The sequence below is a fragment of the Mytilus californianus genome, unplaced genomic scaffold (genome assembly GCF_021869535.1).
Source record: "Mytilus californianus isolate M0D057914Y unplaced genomic scaffold, xbMytCali1.0.p SCAF_3, whole genome shotgun sequence".
NCBI classification, from domain to species: domain Eukaryota; kingdom Metazoa; phylum Mollusca; class Bivalvia; order Mytilida; family Mytilidae; genus Mytilus; species Mytilus californianus.
In genome coordinates, this window is record NW_026262679.1 from 117,311,838 (window position 1) to 117,332,585 (window position 20,748).

Below are 20,748 nucleotides of genomic sequence, written 5' to 3' on the forward strand. Positions count from 1 at the left end.
CACTTTACTTGCAAAATGTCACTTCCGGATTTTTTTTCATGAAAGACTACTGAGATGGAAAATCAGACAACTCTAAGTAATACTCCAACAATCAGTTCATGTCCGATTCCAGAATACGTTCTTGACGACCTATGTAGGTCAGTAAGCAATCTAGATTTATAAGAGTAAAAATAGAAATCACATTCCGTATTATTCGGTGAAAATCTTATGTTCATGTTTGCAAATTATCCAAAGAAATTTTTATGATATACTTAAATTGGCAGTCCTAAAAATCGAATCCGTGTCTATTCGCCCTGATTCACGTTCGCCCTAATACCGGTTTGCCCTGGGTCCGTTCGCCCTAATTTTTATTTTATGTTGTCTTGTCAATGCTTGTGGTTGCTTGTTGTATAATGAGGGTAGTAATGCCCTTTACCGTCAGGCGTCAAACGGTCATTTTCGTTTTACCGTTAGCGTCAAATTGGTTAAAATTTTACCGTGATTTGTCAAAATATCCTTAACGTGATTCGTCAGAGGTCTCAAATAATTATTGTTTGCGTCTTTTTTGGAAAAATATTAATGTGATGCATCAAATTCAGGCGATTTATTTATCGTCTTAAAGAAAGTACATTTTATCGTCATGCACCAAAAATTACCATTAACGTCATTTGGCAAGAATTTTTACCGTTATTCGTCATGAAGGTACCCCCATTACTACCCTCTATAATGTATATTATTAAAAAAAGCATCTTAAAGTTTTTTTTGATTTAGCTGAATATTTATTGTATTTTTGTTGTATTCATGGCATTGCTGCTACCAGATAATTATTTTTCTTTGATTTGCACTAAAGTGTACAGCAATTCAAAATATTTAATATAAAACAACTAAAGATCAAGTTATCTGTATGTATTTTTCTATATTGATACATGTACATTACACTAATTTCTAATTATTAACAGTTGTAACAAGATCCAACTCGAATTCAGTCATTCGCTTCACACACCAGTTATGTCTCTGAGTTATGTCCTAACACTATTATTTTAAAGAGGCTCTGAGCACTGAATTAAATTCTATAAAATATTCTATAAAAAAAAAATACTAAAAAGACCCAATCACACAGCCATTTACTCTACATTTCTACACCATGATTTACTTAATAAAACAAACTTAATATAAAAAAAGCCAACCTGCAAAAAAAAATCCTTCAAATGTCCAAGTCTTAAGGGCATACGATACAGTTACAGGGGAGGTAATGACGTTGCTAACGTAAATTGTTATTTTCGCGACGTCAAACTGTGACTTGTTGGGAAAAGAATCAGTTTTCGACTGATTTTTATCATTCAAACTGATTTAACTTGAAAACGAGTTCATGGACCCCTCTTTTTTAAAGTGACATTTGGTTTGATTACGTATGAAGATTATGTATACTAATTTTCATGAATAAGTCAATAGTGCAATTTTTTTAAATTTGATAAATATACAGCAAAAAATGGCGTTATTTTTCTACATTCATGAACAGTGTTTATCTTTTAAAACAAAAAGTTATGTATTTCTGTCGAAAGGAAAAATACGTCCACAAATCAGAATTTTGAGGAAATATCTGAAATTTCAACCTCAATTTACTCAAAAAGTAGCACATGATGGTATATTTTTTATTACATATTTGATTTAATCAGGTAAAAAAAAGCCTATATGCAAATTTTCATCATAATTTCAATATGGGATCAAAACTGTATCGTACATGTATGCCCTTAATACAATTCGTACATCATTGTTTTCACTCATTCCAAGCTGACTATTTAATTTTCCATATCAATCCACCAAAGGCAATTAATACAACAACCAGTGAGATCAAAGACATCATAATAATGCCCAATCAGCATTCTAAATTGCAATTAACAGCCATTAAAAGTAAATCTAAATTCAAAAAATGTAACAATGAAGGCAATTATTGCTAGGAAAAAACCCATTAATTTTTATACGACCGCAAAAAAATTTTGTGGTCGTATATTGGTATGACGTTGGCGTCGTCGTCGTCGTCGTCCGGTGTCGTCGTCCGAATACATATTGGTTTTCGCACTCTAACTTTAGTTTAAGTGAATGGATCTTTTTGAAATTTGACCATAAGGTTAAATACCACAAAAGGAAGATTGGGATTGATTTTGGGGGTTATGGTACCAACAGTTAAGGAATTAGGGGCCAAAAAGGGGCCAAAAATGAGCATTTTCTAGTTTCCAGACAATAACTGTGGAACGGTGTATGGATCTCTCTGAAATTATACTACAAGTTTCCATACCACAAAGGGACGGTTAGGATTTGCTTTGGGGGGTTATGGCTCAAACCGTTTAGGAATTAGGGGCAAAAAAGGGGGAAAAACAAGGTTGTCCTGGTTAATGGACAAATACTTTAGTACAAAACATAATTTAAAGCAGTGTAAGGGAGATAAATCAAATACATCATTGAAATTATCTCCCTTACACTGCTTTTAAATTATGTATAAAGTAATGGTTAATGAACAATAAAGATAATCTAAAACAGTGTAAGGGAGGTAATCCAAATACAACGTTTTGGTTACTTCCCTTACACTGCTTTTAAATTATGTTTAAAGAAATGCATATTTATAAAGGAAGACCAGTAAAAATATCTGCAAATGTTTTCATCTTTTTTTTTTACAAAAAAATCCATATGAAAGATTTGACACTATATTTTTATTAATTCTATTATAAAATAGATTAAGTTAGCACTATGGTAAATTTAAATGGGTAATTATGGTTGCCAACTCCATTGGAAATTTGAATTGAGATTATGACCATATCTTGAGGGAAAGAATTTTTTTGGGGGAAAAAGGGGGGGGGGATAAAAAGAAATTGTGGGGGGCCAATTTTTTCTCATTTCAGATTTCAGAAATTAAAAAGAATTATTCTTCAAATATTATTTTTTTTTCAAATTTCAAATATTGAAAAATTTCAAGAAGTAATCTTTAATTGCACAGTATGGCGCATTAGATTTGTAAAATCTTTGATCATATTTATTTATTTGTTATGCCGAATCTAACAGTGTATTTAGATTTTTAATTTTGGGTCCAGTTTTCAAATTGGTCTACATTAATGTCCAAAGGGTCCAAAATTAAACTTTGTTTGATTTTAGCAAAAATTGAATATATGAGGTTCTTTGATATGCTGAATCTAAACGGGAAGGATTGTGCCTGATATTCATATGATGAAGACATAATCTTTCAATCAGTTTAATTGAAGTCTGGAGCTGGCATGTCAGTTAACTGCTAGTAGTCTGTTGTTATTTATGTATTATTGTCATTTTGTTTATTTTCTTTGGTTACATCTTCTGACATCAGACTCGGACTTCTCTTGAACTGAATTTTAATGTGCGTATTGTTATGCGTTTACTTTTCTACATTGGCTAGAGGTATAGGGGGAGGGTTGAGATCTCATAAACATGTTTAACCCCGCCGCATTTTTGAGCCTGTCCCAAGTCAGGAGCCTCTAGCCTTTGTTAGTCTTGTATTATTTTTAATTTTAGTTTCTTGTGTACAATTTGGAGTTTAGTATGGCGTTCATTATCACTGAACTAGTATATATATTTGTTTAGGGGCCAGCTGAAGGACGCCTCCGGGTGCGGGAATTTCTCGCTGCATTGAAGACCTGTTGGTGACCTTCTGCTGTTGTCTGTTCTATGGTCGGGTTGTTGTCTCTTTGACACATTCCCCATTTCCATTCTCAATTTTATGTATTTAGATTTTTGATTTTTGGCCCAGTTTTCAAGTTGGTCCAAATTGGGGTCCAAAATTAAACTTTGTTTGATTTCAACAAAAATTGAATATATGGGGTTCTTTGATATGCTGAATCTAACCATGTATTTAGATTTTTTATTTGTGGACCCCGTTATCTAATTGGTTCATATTGAGGTCAAAAGGGTCCAAAATTAAACTTTGTTTGATTTCATCTAAAATTGAATTATTGGGGTTCTTTGATATTCCAAATCTAACCGTGTATTTAGGTTTTTAATTTTGGGTCCTGTTTTTTAAATTGGTCTACATTGAGGTCCAAAGGGTCCAAAATTAAACTTAGTTTGATTTTAACAAAAATTGAATTCTTGGGGTTCTTTGATTTGCTGAATCTAAACATGTGTTTAGATTTTTGATTATGGGCCCAGTTTTCGAGTTGGTCCAAGATAGGGTCCAGTATTTAAACTTTGTTTGATTTCAACAAAAATTGAATATATGGGGTTCTTTGATATGCTGAATCTAAACATGTATTTAGATTTTTGATTATGGGCCCAGTTTTCAAGTTGGTCCAAATTGGGGTCCAAAATTAAACTTTGTTTGATTTCAACAAAAATTGAATATATGAGGTTCTTTGATATGCTGAATCTAACCATGTATTTAGATTTTTTATTTGTAGGCCCCGCTATCAAATTGGTTCATATTGAGGTCAAAAGGGTCCAAAATTAAACTTTGTTTGATTTCATCGAAAATTGAATTATTGGGGTTCTTTGATATGCCAAATCTAACCGTGTATTTAGATTTTTAATTTGGGTCCCATTTTTTAAATTGGTCTTCATTGAGGTCCAAAGGGTCCAAAATTAAACTTAGTTTGATTTTAACAAAAATTGAATTCTTGGGGTTCTTTGATATGCTGAATCTAAACATGTGTTTAGATTTTTGATTATGGGCCCAGTTTTCAAGTTGGTCCAAGTTGGGGTCCAAAATTAAACTTTTTTTGATTTCAACAAAAATTGAATATATGGGGTTCTTTGATATGCTGAATCTAACCATGAATTTAGAATTTTTATTTGTGGGCCCCGCTATCAAATTGGTTTATATTGAGGTCAAAAGGGTCCAAAATTAAACTTTGTTTGATTTCATCAAAAATTGAATTATTGGGGTTCTTTGATATTCCAAATCTAACCGTGTATTTAGATTTTTAATTTTAAGTCCCGTTTTTTAAATTGGTCTACATTAAGGTCCAAAGGATCCAAAATTAAACTTAGTTTGATTTTAGCAAAAATTGAATTCTTGGGGTTCTTTGATATGCTGAATCTAAACATGTGTTTAGATTTTTGATTATGGGCCCAGTTTTCAAGTTTGTCCAAGTTGGGGTCCAAAATTAAACTTTTGTTTGATTTTAACAAAAATTGAATATATGGGGTTCTTTGATATGCTGAATCTAACCATGTATTTTGATTTTGGACATTGGACCATAATAGGTAAATTAAAAAAATTCAAGTTCTTAGACCACATTCTTTCTGTGTCAGAAACCTATGCTGTGTCAAATATTTAATAACAATCCAAATTCAGAGCTGTATCAAGCTTGAATGTTGTGTCCATACTTGCCCCAACTGTTCAGGGTTCGACCTCTGCGGTCGTATCAAGCTGCGCCCCAGCGAAGCATTTTATTTAATATTACCATGTCTCTTTCATGTATGTTGAGAAATATTTATTTTCTTTAATATAATATTTACCATATAAATATCCGAATAAGCTTAATACCATTAATATTTGAAATATTTATTTTTATAAAAGAAAGGTGAACGGGCTCTATGGGCAAACAAACCAAGGGCGAACATGTTATTAGGGCGAACAGACCCGATACCCTTATATTCAGGGGGTTATGCAATAATTCACAGAAAAACTTCATGTACAGTTTACTAAGTATATAAACCAAAACAATGTACAAAAATGTACATTGTAGGGAAGCAGTTGAATGTGACCCCCTCCTGTCTGAATTCCATGGGTAATAAGTGCACCAAGACATTTTGGCACCTTGTTCCAAAGACAAATCAGCACCATTTTGGCATTAGGACATTTCAGGACCAATTCAAATCAGCACGTCGTTTTTTATCTCTATATTTTCATGATACATGTACATGTATCATACACCTTATCGCTATTGGTCCGCCATTACTTGACATCACATAAATCTCCGTAAAATTTCGAGGTCACAAGAGAAAATGTCTGACGCCTCAAAGGAAAAGTGAGTTTTGTATGACATCAATAGTTCAAGTGTCGCAAATTCTTGGTTCAAGTGTATCAGATCCCCAAATAGTGGTAAGGTCTATTAAAAGTTAAGAAACAAGAATGTGTCCATAGTACACGGATGCCCCACTGGCACTATCATTTCTATGTTCAGTGGACTGTGAAATTTGGGTAAAAACTCTAATTTGGCATTAAAATTAGAAAGATCATATCACAGGGAACATGTGTACTAAGTTTCAAGTTGATTGGACTTCAACTTCATCAAAAACTACCTTGACCAAAAACTTTAACCTTAAAAACTTTAACCTGAAGCGGGACGGACGAATGAACGAACGGACGCACAGACCAAAAAACATAATGCCCATAGCATGCATAGATGGGGCATAAAAATAATGATTAAAAATGATTTAACATTACTGATAAAAAACCAAGAATTTTGGTAGTGATATTTAAATCCTTTCATAAAATATGCCAAAAAAAATTAACATATATAATCAAATCATAACTGATTGTAGTTACAAATGCATTAATCAATATTATATGTTAGTTTATAATGAGTTTTGATAATTTCTCACTGTGATAATTTTCACAGTGTGAGTGCTCAAAGAAGAGAGAAAAAAACATTTGCTTCTACTGACCCTGGGAATAGTATACTGCCCTTTGGTCGGTTTGTTGTCTCTTTGACACATTCCCTGTTTCCATTCTCAATTTTATTGTCATTATATTATGTCCCATTTCTGATGTTTTAAATTTCCGAACAGAGAACATGTATTTAATCTAAAAAAGTCTTAATCAGTATCAGGCCACTGTGGCCACCGAATTAGTTGTTTATAATAAGGTCTGAAAGCTTAACAGTGGAATATAAACATAGCTTTCTGAGGTGCCGATTTTTCTTGATACTGAACTGTCTTTCTCTGGTGCCGATTTGTCTTGGTGGTGAAGTGTCTAGAATTCAATTACATGTATCATGACAAGACCTGAATGACAAGAGTTACCTAAAAATATCTCCATCATTGCCCATGTATAGAACCTAAAAATATCTCCGTCATTGCCCATGTATAGAACCTAAGAATATCTCCATCATTGCCCATGTATAGAACCTAAGAATATCTCCATCATTGCCCATGTATAGAACCTAAAAATATCTCCGTCATTGCCCATGTATAGAACCTAAAAATATCTCCATCATTGCCCATGTATAGAACCTAAGAATATCTCCATCATTGCCCATGTATAGAACCTAAAAATATCTCCATCATTGCCCATGTATAGAACCTAAAAATATCTCCATCATTGCCCATGTATAGAACCTAAAAATATCTCCATCATTGCCCATGTATAGAACCTAAAAATATCTCCATCATTGCCCATGTATAGAACCTAAAAATATCTCCATCATTGCCCATGTATAGAACCTAAAAATATCTCCATTATTGCCCATGTATAGAACCTAAAAATATCTCCATCATTGCCCATGTATAGAACCTAAGAATATCTCCATCATTGCCCATGTATAGAACCTAAAAATATCTCCATCATTGCTCATGTATAGAACCTAAAAATATCTCCATCACTGCCCATGTATAGAACCTAAGAATATCTCCATCATTGCCCATGTATAGAACCTAAAAATATCTCCATCATTGCCCATGTATAGAACAACTGTGCTCAAGCTTTGAATATGAAAAAGTTTGGTTTAGTTTTAGTATCTATGTCTCACTCACTGTTATCACTCCTATGTGTATACATGGACTAAAAATAATTGATCCTCAAAAGTATGAAATGAAAGATTTAATAATGAGATACAATATGTAAACCATAGCCTGATCAATCATGAATGGTCTTATATACCATGCTGGCTCTTACTTTCCTTAAAACTGAAATTTTTGATACATTAGCAAATACACTTTATTTATAGTATATGTATGTTCATAGCATGCAGAAAAACACGAAAATAATTGAAATTAATAACAAACAAAAAAGAACGGCTTTTGAAAAAGGGTAATAAAAAATTGTCCCCAAGTACCTATGACTTTTGATACCTTTCCTGAAATTCTCCAGTCATAAAATCTTTTACAAAAATTCATCCTACAACAGTTTACATACTTTCAACCACGCTCTAAATGCCTGCGATTTCGCGGGTGTGTTCTAGTGTAGCTAATACATGTACTTTGAAGGGTAATAGCTATATATAGCTCTATGATAGAGGTTAGCCAGATTTGAACATATGGACATTGGCTATATACATTGTTTTTATGGGCCTGGTTTATTGTAAATCATGCACACTGGTCACTTGAACAGACACTGGTGTAGTATCTTCACACATAGATTTATTTATGTACATTGTACTTCAGTATAGAGATTGAATAATCAATAATTGATGAATTTTGACAAAGGTGTAAAAAAAAATCATTATATATTTCTTGTTACAAAATAATCGTAATATATGTTTTTTTTGTTTTTTTTTTGCAGTCGTTTCATCATCAACATACCGGAAGAAGAAAGACAGGATTTAATTCGAATTTTCTTCCAGATTGAGTTAGCTCATTGGTTTTACTTAGACTTCTACTGTGCAGAGAATTCAGAACTTAAAACTTGTGGAATCAAAGATTTCTCATCTCAAGATATCCTTATACTAAGTTTCAGAAAATAAGATCTCAAAATATGTACATTGTATATATGTGAATTATGAATTTAAATGTACAAATGTATAATGAAATACAAATACCCTGTAGGTTTGTTTGGAGAATTTATGTAAAACACAAAATCATGTATACAGAACAGTACAATTTTTCCTGAATCCACAAAAATTGGTACCATTGAAAATAAAAGAATCAGAAGTAGATGGCTAATTGTTCAGTCAGTAAATTGGCAAGAGCACAGCTGTTACAAATATGTCACTGAAGTCTGTCAAGAAGTCTGCTGTGAAAAATATATGATAATGAGGCTTGCATGTTATACAACATGTGCATTTGTACTATGGTATCTTTAGATAAAAAATAAAGTTAATCTAACAAAAACAAATAACATTTCAAAAGAAGACAACTCCTTCTCCCATACCCCTTTCAACTAAATAAAAACCCACACATAAAACCCCTACTTACATGTAGGAAAAATGGAAAATATCCTCTCATTGAAAAAGTGCAGGAGAACGTCAAGTGGAAATTCAAAAAACATACACTGAAGAAAACAACAGACTCAATGACTTAAAGAAAAAAGAGAAAAATGATTGTCCACAATACAGAAAACTAAAGATTGAACAACATACTGTGGATTCATTATTATTCGTGGTATACCAATTTTCGTGGGTTTCGTGGGTCACAGCAAACCACGAATTTAAGAATTCAACGAAAAATAATCCCGAGAAATGTGTATGGAGTCGGATGTTTATTTCCGGTTATGTTATGCAGTTCCAGTATAGTGTTGACTAGCGATAAACATTTTAACATAACACGTGTTTTTATTGAAATAAGATACAAGTATTTTGATAAAATCAATAATAAATATATCGAATATCAATGATAGTTTACTTTTTAAAATTGATTAAAACTGTTCAAGAAAAATAACTGCAAGTTGTTTATTACCGTGTCATAGTTTGGTTTACTGGTGATTAAAAAACAATAGGATTAAGTACGGGGATATTGCCCGTAGGTAATATTGTTTATGACAGGAACATTTATTTTCAAACCTTTAACTTATATGACTGTTAATTATATCGTGATTAAGGAAATGAGATTTCAATCAAAGAGTTTTGAATGCCTTATAAAATTCCGACAAGAATTTATAAATTGTAAAACAAACAAATAATTTGTCTCTGTCCATTATTGTAAAAGAAGTTTTCAATGAACACTTTAACCTAGAATGACCAAGATTTTGACAATTCAAAACTTTTTCAATGAATTCCTATTTTTTTGTTTGTTTTTTTTTTGATCAAACCAAGGATTTTCTAAATCAAAAAGAAATCTATGAATTACGTATCTGATTTTTTCTTTTTTTTGTAATCAGCGATCCACGAATTTACGTATACCACGAAACGTCTTTTTTCTCTATCCACGAAAATTGATACCCACGAAAATAAATGAATCCACAGTAGACCATGATGAACCTAAGTGAAAACCTGAGGTGAACTTGATAATTTTAAACATTTTAAACACACCTAATTTTATTCAGAACAACTCAGTTACACAATTTAAATATAAAATACCTTATTAACTTTCCCTAAACATTTATAGTAAAACACTGTAAAAAGTAAATTTTGATGCTTTATATCTTCTTTAACTACTTGCACTATTTAAGCACTGTCCTTTTCTGAGTGGACATGCTGGAGAAGTGGATAAGATTTTGGAGAACTGGAAATCCTACAAGATGAGTGTGCCAACTTATGGAGCCATTATCTTAGACCCAGAAATAAAGCATGTAAGTATCACATAATCACATTGTAGAAAAATGATTATCTTACAAGATGAGTGTGCCAACTTGAGGAGCCATTATCTTGGTAAAAGTTCCCAGTATAGAGCTTTTCAGTACTTTGCAGAAAGTTACTCAGAGATAGAGGCGTCAGTCACTCATAAAACTTACTCAGTAATAGAGTTTGTTAAGAACTTTTAAGAAAGTTTCTCAAAGATCAAGTTGTCAGTCATTCATAGAACATACTCAGAAATAGAGTTTGTCAAGACTTTTCAGAAAGTTACTCAGAAATAGAGTTGTCAGTCACTCATAGAACTTACTAAGTACAAATGTAATAGAATTTGTCAAGAACTTTTCAGAAAATTACTCAATAATAGAGTTGTCAGTCACTCATAAAACTTACTGAGTAATAAAAATGGTCAGTTGCATTTTGTACTCACAAAAATGTCTCCATGATACTAACTAACATATTTATATTTTACTTGCATTAGAAATAATACAGTCCACAAGCAAATACTTGTTCAACTTCATTATTTGTTCATTTAAATCTCTATACATCTATTACACTACATCTTTACAAACTTGACTTCTAATCAATATTGAGTAGTATATGCATTATCTCCCAGAATTTTTTTTTTGGTAGGTTTTATTAGTACAAGGATTTTGGACCAAATCAAGCTGGGGATTTCCTAAAGGCAAAGTAAATGAGAATGAACCACCATATGATTGTGCTTGTAGAGAGGTATGTATAAATCCCTAAAGACAAGGTAAACAAGAATGAACCACCATATGATTGTGCTTGTAGAGAGGTATGTATAAATCCTTAAAGACAAGGTAAACAAGAATATACCACTATATGATATGAGAGTTCAGAGATTGTGTAAAATGAAATCTGACATTGGTGAACAGACTACCTCTTAAGTATTGTTAAAGACGAAGTGAACAAAAAAAGAATAGCCGTATGCTTGTGCTTGTAGAGAGGTATGTATAAATCCCACATAATAATTGCTTGGAAAGGGGGGGGGGTGCTTTATGGTATATGACAAGGTTGAGAAATTAGGATAAAAAATATATAAAAAGGATGCTGATTAAAACAGAAGTATCTGAAACTAATCCCCCCAGAATAACTGTGCTTGTAGGGAGATATGTATTAATCCCTAAAGACAAAGGGATAGTCCAACAACGTCCTGTATTAGAACAAACAATGATTTAGATTAAGAACAAAATCATAAAATAAAAGAGGAATACAAAATCAGGTCTTCGGTAGGATAGGAAAGGAATTCTGCAAAAGTTGATAAACTAAGCATTGGATAGGTATATCTATTCTGGTACACTTGTAACATGAACCAGTGAAATACTTTCTTCATATAATCAATCTTGGTTCTGTCATATTCAGGGGATTGTTTATAGAAATCTATTTATGCAGTTTTCAAAAGCTATCTGTATTTTTTTGTTTGTATTTTTAATTTTCAGGTGTTAGAGGAAACGGGTTTTGACATCACCAAATTGATAGACAGAAATGAATATTTAGAAAATCATTTCAATGATCAGCTGACCAGATTATATATAGTACCCGGAGTTCCCCTTGATACCAAATTTAAACCAAAGACCAGGAAGGAAATAAAGGTGAGTGTGGTTTCCTCTATAAGCTGTAAGCTATTTTTGTGATTAAATTTCACAATTTTCTAGCACCATTTAGTCATAAGATTTTACTTTTGCATTTTTTATATGCCCGTCATGTTGGACATTAACTCAAAAATGCTTTAACGTTGATTTACGTTTCCGGGTTTTATTCATAAAAAAGGGGGATTTTCCAGTTTTCGGGCAAAAAATCAAAAATGCTTTCAGCAGTTCTTATGAAACTTTGGTGAATTGTTTATATTTATTGATGTAAGCTCCGTTTAGAATTTTATAAATTTTTCATTTATCATTTCTGAGTTATGGGGTTAAAAAAGGGGTGATTTTCCAGTTTTCCGACAAAAACTCAAAAATGCTGTCAGCAATTTTCATAAGACTTTGGTGAATTGTTTATATCTATTGATGTAAGCTCCCTTTACATTTTCATAAATTTCTAATATGACATTGAAAATTAATTGAACTTTATTTGTTTATAGTCTGACAACAGATTTACTAAGTATTGCGCAACAGCACAGTGTATTGCACCGCAGCAAGAAATCTTTAATTGAATATAAGTTCAATTCATATAACCAATTTCAAGTTCTTTGACTACATTTATTCAGAAACCTATAATATGTCAAATATTTAATTACAATCCAAATTCAGACCTGTATCAAGCTTGAATATTGTGTCCATTTTTGCCCCAACTGTTCAGGGTTGGACCTCTGCAGGCGTATCCAGCTGCGCTCAGCGAAGCAGTTTATTTTCCCTGCTTCAAAACTTCCATTTTAAAGAAAATTAACTAGAGGGGATATTTTCTCGATTTTATCTGACTCGATTTTATCTGAATTCCAAAATAAGCGAAAATAAATCTTTTGTGGAAATTTACCACATTACAGTAAAAGTAGAGTCTGCAGTGGTTCTCTTTAGAAGTTGTGAACATTGAACATATTATTATTTCAGACTTTACGGTGGTTCTCAACAGAATTTGTTAAGATTGAACCGGTTTATATTTCAGAGTTTGCAGTGGTTCCCTATGGATGCATTACCTGCACATAAAAGAGATATGACACCAAAAATGTTAAACATGACACCAAATAATTTCTTTATGGTTATTCCTTTTGTGAAGTAAGTTTTGGTAGCTTAGATAGATATTTTAGCAGTAGTTCTAAATTAACATACAATTCAATCTAAGAAATAAAAAATTCAAGTAGACTATGTCTTATGAACATGATAAAAGGAAATGAATTTCCACATTATAATAAAATCAAAAACACTTGTGAATTTTTCAGCCACTTTCATGCAAAGTAAAAAGCCTTATTTCAAGATGTATATACTACCAAAAGTTCCTTAAAAGTGGTTGAATTACAATGGATATGAAATAAATGGCAAATGTAAAATCTCAACAACATGTCTATGCATTTCAGTTATTATGTAATTAATCACTTGGATCTGACATAGACTCGTACTTGAATTTGTTATTTTTGTAAAAATTAATCTGATTAAAGTGAAAAGGTACAGCATTTTGTAAAACAGATAACAATATATATAAACCCTAAATAAAATTGAGAAAAATTATTTGGGTAGTTTATTTTACTGCAAAGGTTTATATCTCTTTCATATATATTATATTATTTTATCAATCTTTAAATTTGAAATATATATTTTTTACATGCTTTATAAAGAGTAAATTTTGATATAATACTTGAAGACCTAATTGTTTAACTAATTCATTTCAATAACTTTTTATTTTGTGTATTTCCCTCTCCCAGAAATATTAGGAAATGGATCAGAAATAAACTGTTCCCACAAGAAACAGATTCAGATCCACAAGGACATATCAATCTACAAAAACAGATGAAAAACAGAGATAGAGAGAATAAAAAACTTAAACTACAACAGTATTTTGCTCAGCAGTGCCAACAGGAATACCAAGAGTTGTATCCATTGAAAGATGGTCAACAGAACAGTACACGATCAGTATCTCCTAGGAAAGATACATTTTATAAATCTAGACAGCAAGTGTCACCTGTCCAACAAAAAACACCTAAATTATTGGTTAGTATATAGATATAGAGTTGTATCTCCTAAAGATTGTTAGCAGGAAAGAAAACACCTAAATTATTGGTTAGAATAAAGAGTTATATCTTCTATAAGCTGGTCAGCAGGAAAGATAAATTCTATAAATCTAGACAGCAAGGGTCACCTGTTCAACAAAAACAGGTAAAACTATTGGTTAGCATATAGAGTAATATCTTCTATAAGATGGTCAGCAGGAAAGATAAATTCTATAAATCTATGCAGTTAGGGTAACCTGTTCAACAAAAACACCTTAAATTATTGGTTAGTATATAGAGTTATATCCCTTGAAAGATGGTTAGCAGGAAAGACAAATTCTCTAAATCCAGAGAGCAAGGGTCACCTTTTCAACAGAAAACACCTTAATTGTTGGTTAGTATATGAAATTTTATCCTGAAAAGATGGTCAGCAAGTAAGATACATTCTATAAATTTAGAGAGAACTGATCACCTTTTCAACAGAATTATTGGTAAGTAAATGGAGTTACATCCCCTAAAAGGTGATTTTTGGGACACATTTCTGTCCTTGTAGCAAAAATTCTGAGGAACCCTCAATGAATAGAACAGTTTTGATTTTGTTTTACACCTTTTAGTCCCTGTAGTGTAAATTCTATACAAATAAACCCTGAATAAACAGAACATCATTAAATGATGTTTAAGACCCATGTTAGTCCCTGTAGTGTAGTTCTTTACTATGAAACCCTCAATGAATAGATCATCATTGATTCATGGGAAACCTTTTATCCCTGTAGTGTAGTTCTATAAGATATAACCCTTTCTGAATAGAACAACATCATTTTACCCCTCTCCAAAGGAGGTAGTTATACTGTTTTGCCCCTGTCTGTCCATCTGTCCCATGAATTTTCCACCACAATTTTCTCAGGAACAATAATTCAGATCTTCCTGAAATTTGTAAACATGCTATACAGTGTAATGCGTTTTCAGATTCATCCTGTATCAACTTCCTGTTCACCGAGTACTTATATATTTTAATACATTATGGCCGTGTATGAAATTGTTGGTTGCTATTTTCAAGGGAACAAATAACCTAAATTTTGTTATCAGGCTTCATGTGAACACCATATTATATGTGAAGAATTTTTTCCATTGATCTTCAACTTCCTGTTAACCGAATTCCTAATAAGGGGTATTATTAGTGAAAAGTAGCTCACAGTTCTACTAGTTAAGTCCATGTAGTGTAATTCTATACTATGAAATCCTTAATGAATTGGACATCATTGATTCATGGGACACCTTTTAGTCCCTGTAGTGCAAATTCTATACTATGGACCACAAAAAAATAGAACATCATTGATTTTTGGGACACCTTAAAGTCCCAGTAGTGAAAATTCTATGCTAAAGCCACAAAAAATAGAACATCGTTGATGTTGAGACACCTTTTATTCCTTGTAGTGTAAATTCTGTACTATGGAACCCGAAATAAATATAACAACTCTATGACTACAGATTGTTGAAAAAACCTGTTTCACAGTATTCAATTCTGTTGAATTTTTGTATCTGTATTTTATTAATGACTTTCTTAAGACTTAATTCACTGCACATTAATTTGTTTCCATCAAAAGAAAGATTAACAAGGTCCATGGAATCCACTTTACTATTGATTATAAAATAAAATATTTTTTCCAGAACAGAGATGGTACGATATCTGGGGGAGGGGGAACACCAAGAAGAAGTTTAGCAAGTCAGTTTGATAATCAGGGTAGGTATTATCTTTATTTCTAGGAAATACAATTTTAGAACACTTCAAGTGTCCAAATACTCTATACAAAGTAAATAATGTCATCATCATCATGCCACTTCACTTTTTTCTCTTTTCTTAATTCCTGTGAAGTAAGATTTATTTCCCTTTAGGATGTTTTCATGTATATGTAGTTTATTTGGCTATTTTTAAATTAACAAACAATACTTGCTGATGTTGTCTGTGATCTATTAATTCTTGTTTACCTTTAAGATAAGGCCCTATTACAAAGCACACATGTATACCTGTTTTAAAACATCTTGCTTTATGTTTGTATTGAAAAAAATGAATGTTTTTCTGCTTTTATATACCAAAGCTAGACATGCTAAATACAATATCTTTGAAAATATTTTTAGTTAAATTTGTCACAGACAGAATCAATAAATAATATATTTGACCAATCAAAACCCTGAAGAGGGCAATGAGGGCAATTCACAGTTATAAATTAAGACATACCAACATAAACGTTTCAACAAAATAAAGCTTAAAAAGAGTCATATAGAAACACAGCATGACTGTTTTAAGTGGCTGAAAGAAACTTAAGCTATATACACAATGCATTTTATTTCACAAATATATATTATTCCAGATTATTTTAAATACTACTGAAGTAGCTAAGAATGTTTGTTATATTTTTTATCAGCAAGTGCCCAATCATATGCCAAGGTCTAAATTATCCTCAACTTATACAAGTTGTGAATGAATTCAATAAAGATGAACAAAGATGTGACAGCAAAATATCCCTTTGAATGGGTGAATGGTTGAAAAGCTAAAAACATTTACAGGGTTTGTTTTGAGATTAATCTTCAGATATATTTACAGGTTTAGCATCAAAAGAAAGACCAGACTACAGACAGCCACAAGAAAAATCTGACTTTTTCAACAGAATGTTAGTGAATCCAGAATCTCCTTTAGAATCTCAGGACAGAACTGAATTCTCCAACCGTCCTACAAAGGATCGGACAGATCATCAAAAACGTTACGACAGAGCTAACCAGAACAGACCAACATATAACAAACAATTGTATGAAAAGACAGGGAACCCCTTACAGGATAGACAGAGACAAGCTCACAATAGTCCGAGGCTGAAACCTCATCATACAGATAAAAATAGATCAACTTTTACGAAACCTTATGTTCAAGATAAAAAATTTGTCCCAATAACTGATCCTGATGGACTTGGTTCAGAAACATGGCTGAACTTTAAACTTGATATTGATGCTGTTATGTCTTGTTTAGCTTAATGTGAAGTAATACTTGAGTTAGCTTGTGCTATCTACCATGATAGGAGGATGAATTCTTGTATTGAACTTTATTTTGATGGAGATGTTGTGACAAGCTGAGTAGTATTTGTATTTTTGTAACTGATAGTGTGATGAAATGTAAAGTGCTAGTTATTGATACTGTAACTGTAGTAAATACATGAACTACACACAAATGTCAGTATCATTTGTCAAATGTGGCTGATTAAGTTTTTGAAAATTTAATGCATCTGAGGTAATATTTTATGAAATATACACAAAAGTATGAGTAGTAGTGGATTTTTGGTATATGTCATTTCAACAGCAATCCAGCAACACTAAAACAACTACAGATTTCTATGGGCCAACAATTGATAAGTGTTTACACAACATGATAAGCACCAGACCCACCCAAGTTAAGCAAGCAAAGAAGAAATCGCACAGACTACATGTATTAGAATATATCAAGATGTTTCTTGTGTTTATCTTGCTCTATTTACATATAGATAAAAATTACGGATTTTCCATTTTGAATTTTCCTCAGAGTTCAGTATTTTTGTGATTTAACTTTTTATCAGAGGCAAACAAATATTGAACAAGTCTATAGCTTCTCAATTTCTAGCTAAGAAAATGTCACATGAATTTTATCATTTGAACTTGCATGACATTATTGCTTACCACCTTTTCATTTGCAACTATGGTTAAGGATGTTCGCGTGTCATATTTTGGAATTTTTGTCAGATTTTCTGAATCCACTGGTTTTATCCATTCATATGCATTAAATTTTTTGGCCCATTGACCCTCATTTTTCTTTTTATAAATCTTTTACATGTATAATATAAGCCATCTGTAAAAGTCTTACAAAATCTTTGTTATTTTTTAATAGTTTTTGAGAGCTCAAGAGAAAGCATTTTCCCGCCAAAATTTCAATGGCTAATATCTCGAAAACAAGCACATTGACCTATATATTTTTTTTGCTCTTTTGGTTCCTTTATTTATCCCCTTTCAATATACACTAGTGTTATGAAAAGCTTGTTATTTTGAAACTGGGTAGCGAACTTCCTTAAGTTATTTAAGGTTACAAATAAAAAATTAAATAGAAGAAATTTGGTCACAACACAAAAAAATTATTTTACTTTTACTGTGATTTAGGTTACAACAACTGACATGCATCATTATATGTGTTGAACATCCGCAGACAGGTTTGTGCTATACTCTACAATAATGCAGTAACACACATTGTTTGCAAAGAAATAGCATGATAAGAATCTTTATTTTAATCTAATGAAAAACTTAAGTTGAAATGTGTGTACTAGGAACTACTCTGATTTCTACACATCCATTTATTCCATTATATGTTAAAGGTTGTATGACAAAAGTCAAAATATTATGATATTGGACTAAATGTCAAAATTAAGGTGCATTTTGGCTGCTGAATCCTAATTATATCTGGGTTGCCCACACAACTTCGTCATTATAACAAGACAATATAAAATTGTCATACAAATCATAGGCTTAGCTAGCTATAAAACCAGGTTTAACCCACCACTTTCTTCAGAAAATGTTTGTAACAAGTCAGGAATTTAACAGTTTTTTGCAGTGTTCTGTTGGTTTATAAAGTGGAGCGTTTGGTTTTGTCAAATTTTATGGTATTCCTCATTTTTAACGAGCATGCGACTTCTGTCGCAGAAAGCTCGATATAGGGATAGTGATCCGGCGGCGTAAACATACTTATTAAAAGCTTAATATTTCAGAAGGTAGAAGACCTGGATCCTCCATACTTTGTATATAGATGCCTTATGTTATGAAGATTCCGTCTATCATAAATTATGTCCATTGTCCTTGATCTTATTTTCTTTGTTCAGTGACTACTTGAAAAAAAAGTTAAGATTTTTTAGTATTTTTAATTTCTCTCTTATTATGAGTAATAGGATAACTATATTGAGTATGTGCGTACCTTGCAAGGTCTGCATGCCTGTCAAACAGTTTTCACTTGACCTCATTTCATGGATCAGTGAACAAGATTAAGTTTTTTTGGTCAAGTCTATATCTCAGATACAATAAGCAATAGGTCTACTATATTCGGTGTATGGAATGATGGTAAGGTGTACATGTCTAACTGGCAGGTGTCATCTGACCTTGACCTCATTTTCATTGTTCAGTGGTTAAAGTTAAGTTTTTGTGTTTTGGTATGTTTTTCTAATACTGTATGCAATAGATCAACTATATTTAGTGTATGAAAATATTTTACGATGTACATATCAGTCTGGCATGTTTTATTTGCCCTTGACATTATTTTTAGGGTTCATTCTCAATGTTATTTTTTTTTTTTTTTTTGTCTGTTTTTCTTATACTATTAGCAATAGGTCATCTACATTTGGTGTATGGAATGATTGTAAAGTGTATATGTCTGTCTGGCAATTATCATCTGACCATGACCTCATTTTCATGGTTCATTGGTCAATCTTAGGTCTTCCTGGATAAGTTTGTTTCTTAGATACTGTATGCAATAGTGCAACTATATTTAAAGCATGTAATGATTGTAAGGTGTACATGTCCGTCTGGCAGGCTTCATCTGACCTTGCCTGCAATTTCATGGTTCATTGGTCAATCTTAAGTTTTTCTGATTATGTTTGTTTCTTAGATACTATGTGCAATAGGTCAACTATATTTTAAGCATATTTGGTGTATGGAATGATTGTAAGGTGTACATGTATTTCCAGATGAGTTTATCTGACCTTGACCTCATTTTCTTGGATCATGTTAAGTTTATGTGATAGTTGTAGTAAAGCTTTGTATTTTGGACTATCGACATAAAATCAATGGTTATTAAAGAAGGCTAGACATTTCATTGTGTGCACTATTGTTGATTTACCTTGGAGTTTAGTTTTATAAATACAATTTTAAGATAACATGAAATAAAATACTTTATGTTTGTTGTTGCAATAAGAAGAACAACTTAATAAACTTTATATGCCAGGACTTAAGGGTGTGGAATATTTGTTTACTTTCGTCATGTGAACATTTTATGAGTGTACATACAAGTTTATCTAGATTCAGTAAAGTTTTATGTTGTCCCTTTTTCAGAATAAAAATATTAGTCTTTTACTTATTAACGATCCTTTCATCTTCAGCATTTGACGCACTGTAAGCTTAACATGAATTTCTGGAAGTTTTTTTTTTAATTTAATTTCTTAAAATGTCATTAGCTGTCAAATTCATGTTCACCAATTTGTTTGAAATTTTCATATTTGAATTATAACATACTAAAATGTAAATCCAAATCATAAAGATTCTAAAATAAACAATTTGCGATGCATGGAATCGATAATATGTTTCAGCATTTCGTGTGTATTTTAGACTATATGCCATCTAATTCACCATGGAGGTGACATCAGAAGACTTTAAATGGCATTAAAACTTGACATAAACATAAATATAGATAAAAATAGATAGCGAACACGTGCAAATGAATTTTTCTAGGTCTGTTTGCTTTTATGTAATAGATTAAAAAATGTGTTAATCATCGTTTTTACCTGTATGAGAATGAGTTTTTGTGGATTCAATCAGTTTGCTAAATTGTTAACCCTTGTTTCACTTTCAATGTTGACATTCTTTTCCTTTTAACACGCCTAGTTTATGCGTAACCCATCTCTAGCTAAGGGTTTAAATTGA

General features: G+C 31.8%; 2 protein-coding genes across 5 annotated transcripts in view; one reads left to right on the plus strand and one right to left on the minus strand.

Moving 5' to 3' along the window:
* LOC127735930 (uncharacterized) overlaps positions 1-20,748 on the minus strand; it is a 502,702-nt gene that overhangs the window by 296,945 nt on the left and 185,009 nt on the right. The window lies entirely within an intron of this gene.
* On the plus strand, positions 13-20,408 carry LOC127735925 (m7GpppN-mRNA hydrolase-like). Its single transcript, XM_052246369.1, has 9 exons — positions 13-137; positions 8,444-8,595; positions 10,260-10,387; positions 11,022-11,120; positions 11,852-12,004; positions 13,014-13,123; positions 13,768-14,053; positions 15,721-15,793; positions 16,655-20,408. The coding sequence occupies exons 1-9, from the start codon at positions 55-57 to the stop codon at positions 17,074-17,076; spliced, it is 1,506 nt and encodes a 501-aa protein (XP_052102329.1). The 5' UTR covers positions 13-54; the 3' UTR covers positions 17,077-20,408.

What these genes read in the sequence shown, in the direction of transcription:
- LOC127735925 (XM_052246369.1), top strand. Translation starts at nt 55, where the DNA reads ATGGAAAATCAGACAACTCTAAGTAATACTCCAACAATCAGTTCATGT. An exon ending in CAAAGATTTCTCATCTCAAG is followed by an intron (nt 8,596 to 10,259) that starts ATATCCTTATAC and finishes AACTACTTGCAC; the next exon opens with TATTTAAGCACTGTCCTTTT. An exon ending in ATGGTTATTCCTTTTGTGAA is followed by an intron (nt 13,124 to 13,767) that starts GTAAGTTTTGGT and finishes TCCCTCTCCCAG; the next exon opens with AAATATTAGGAAATGGATCA.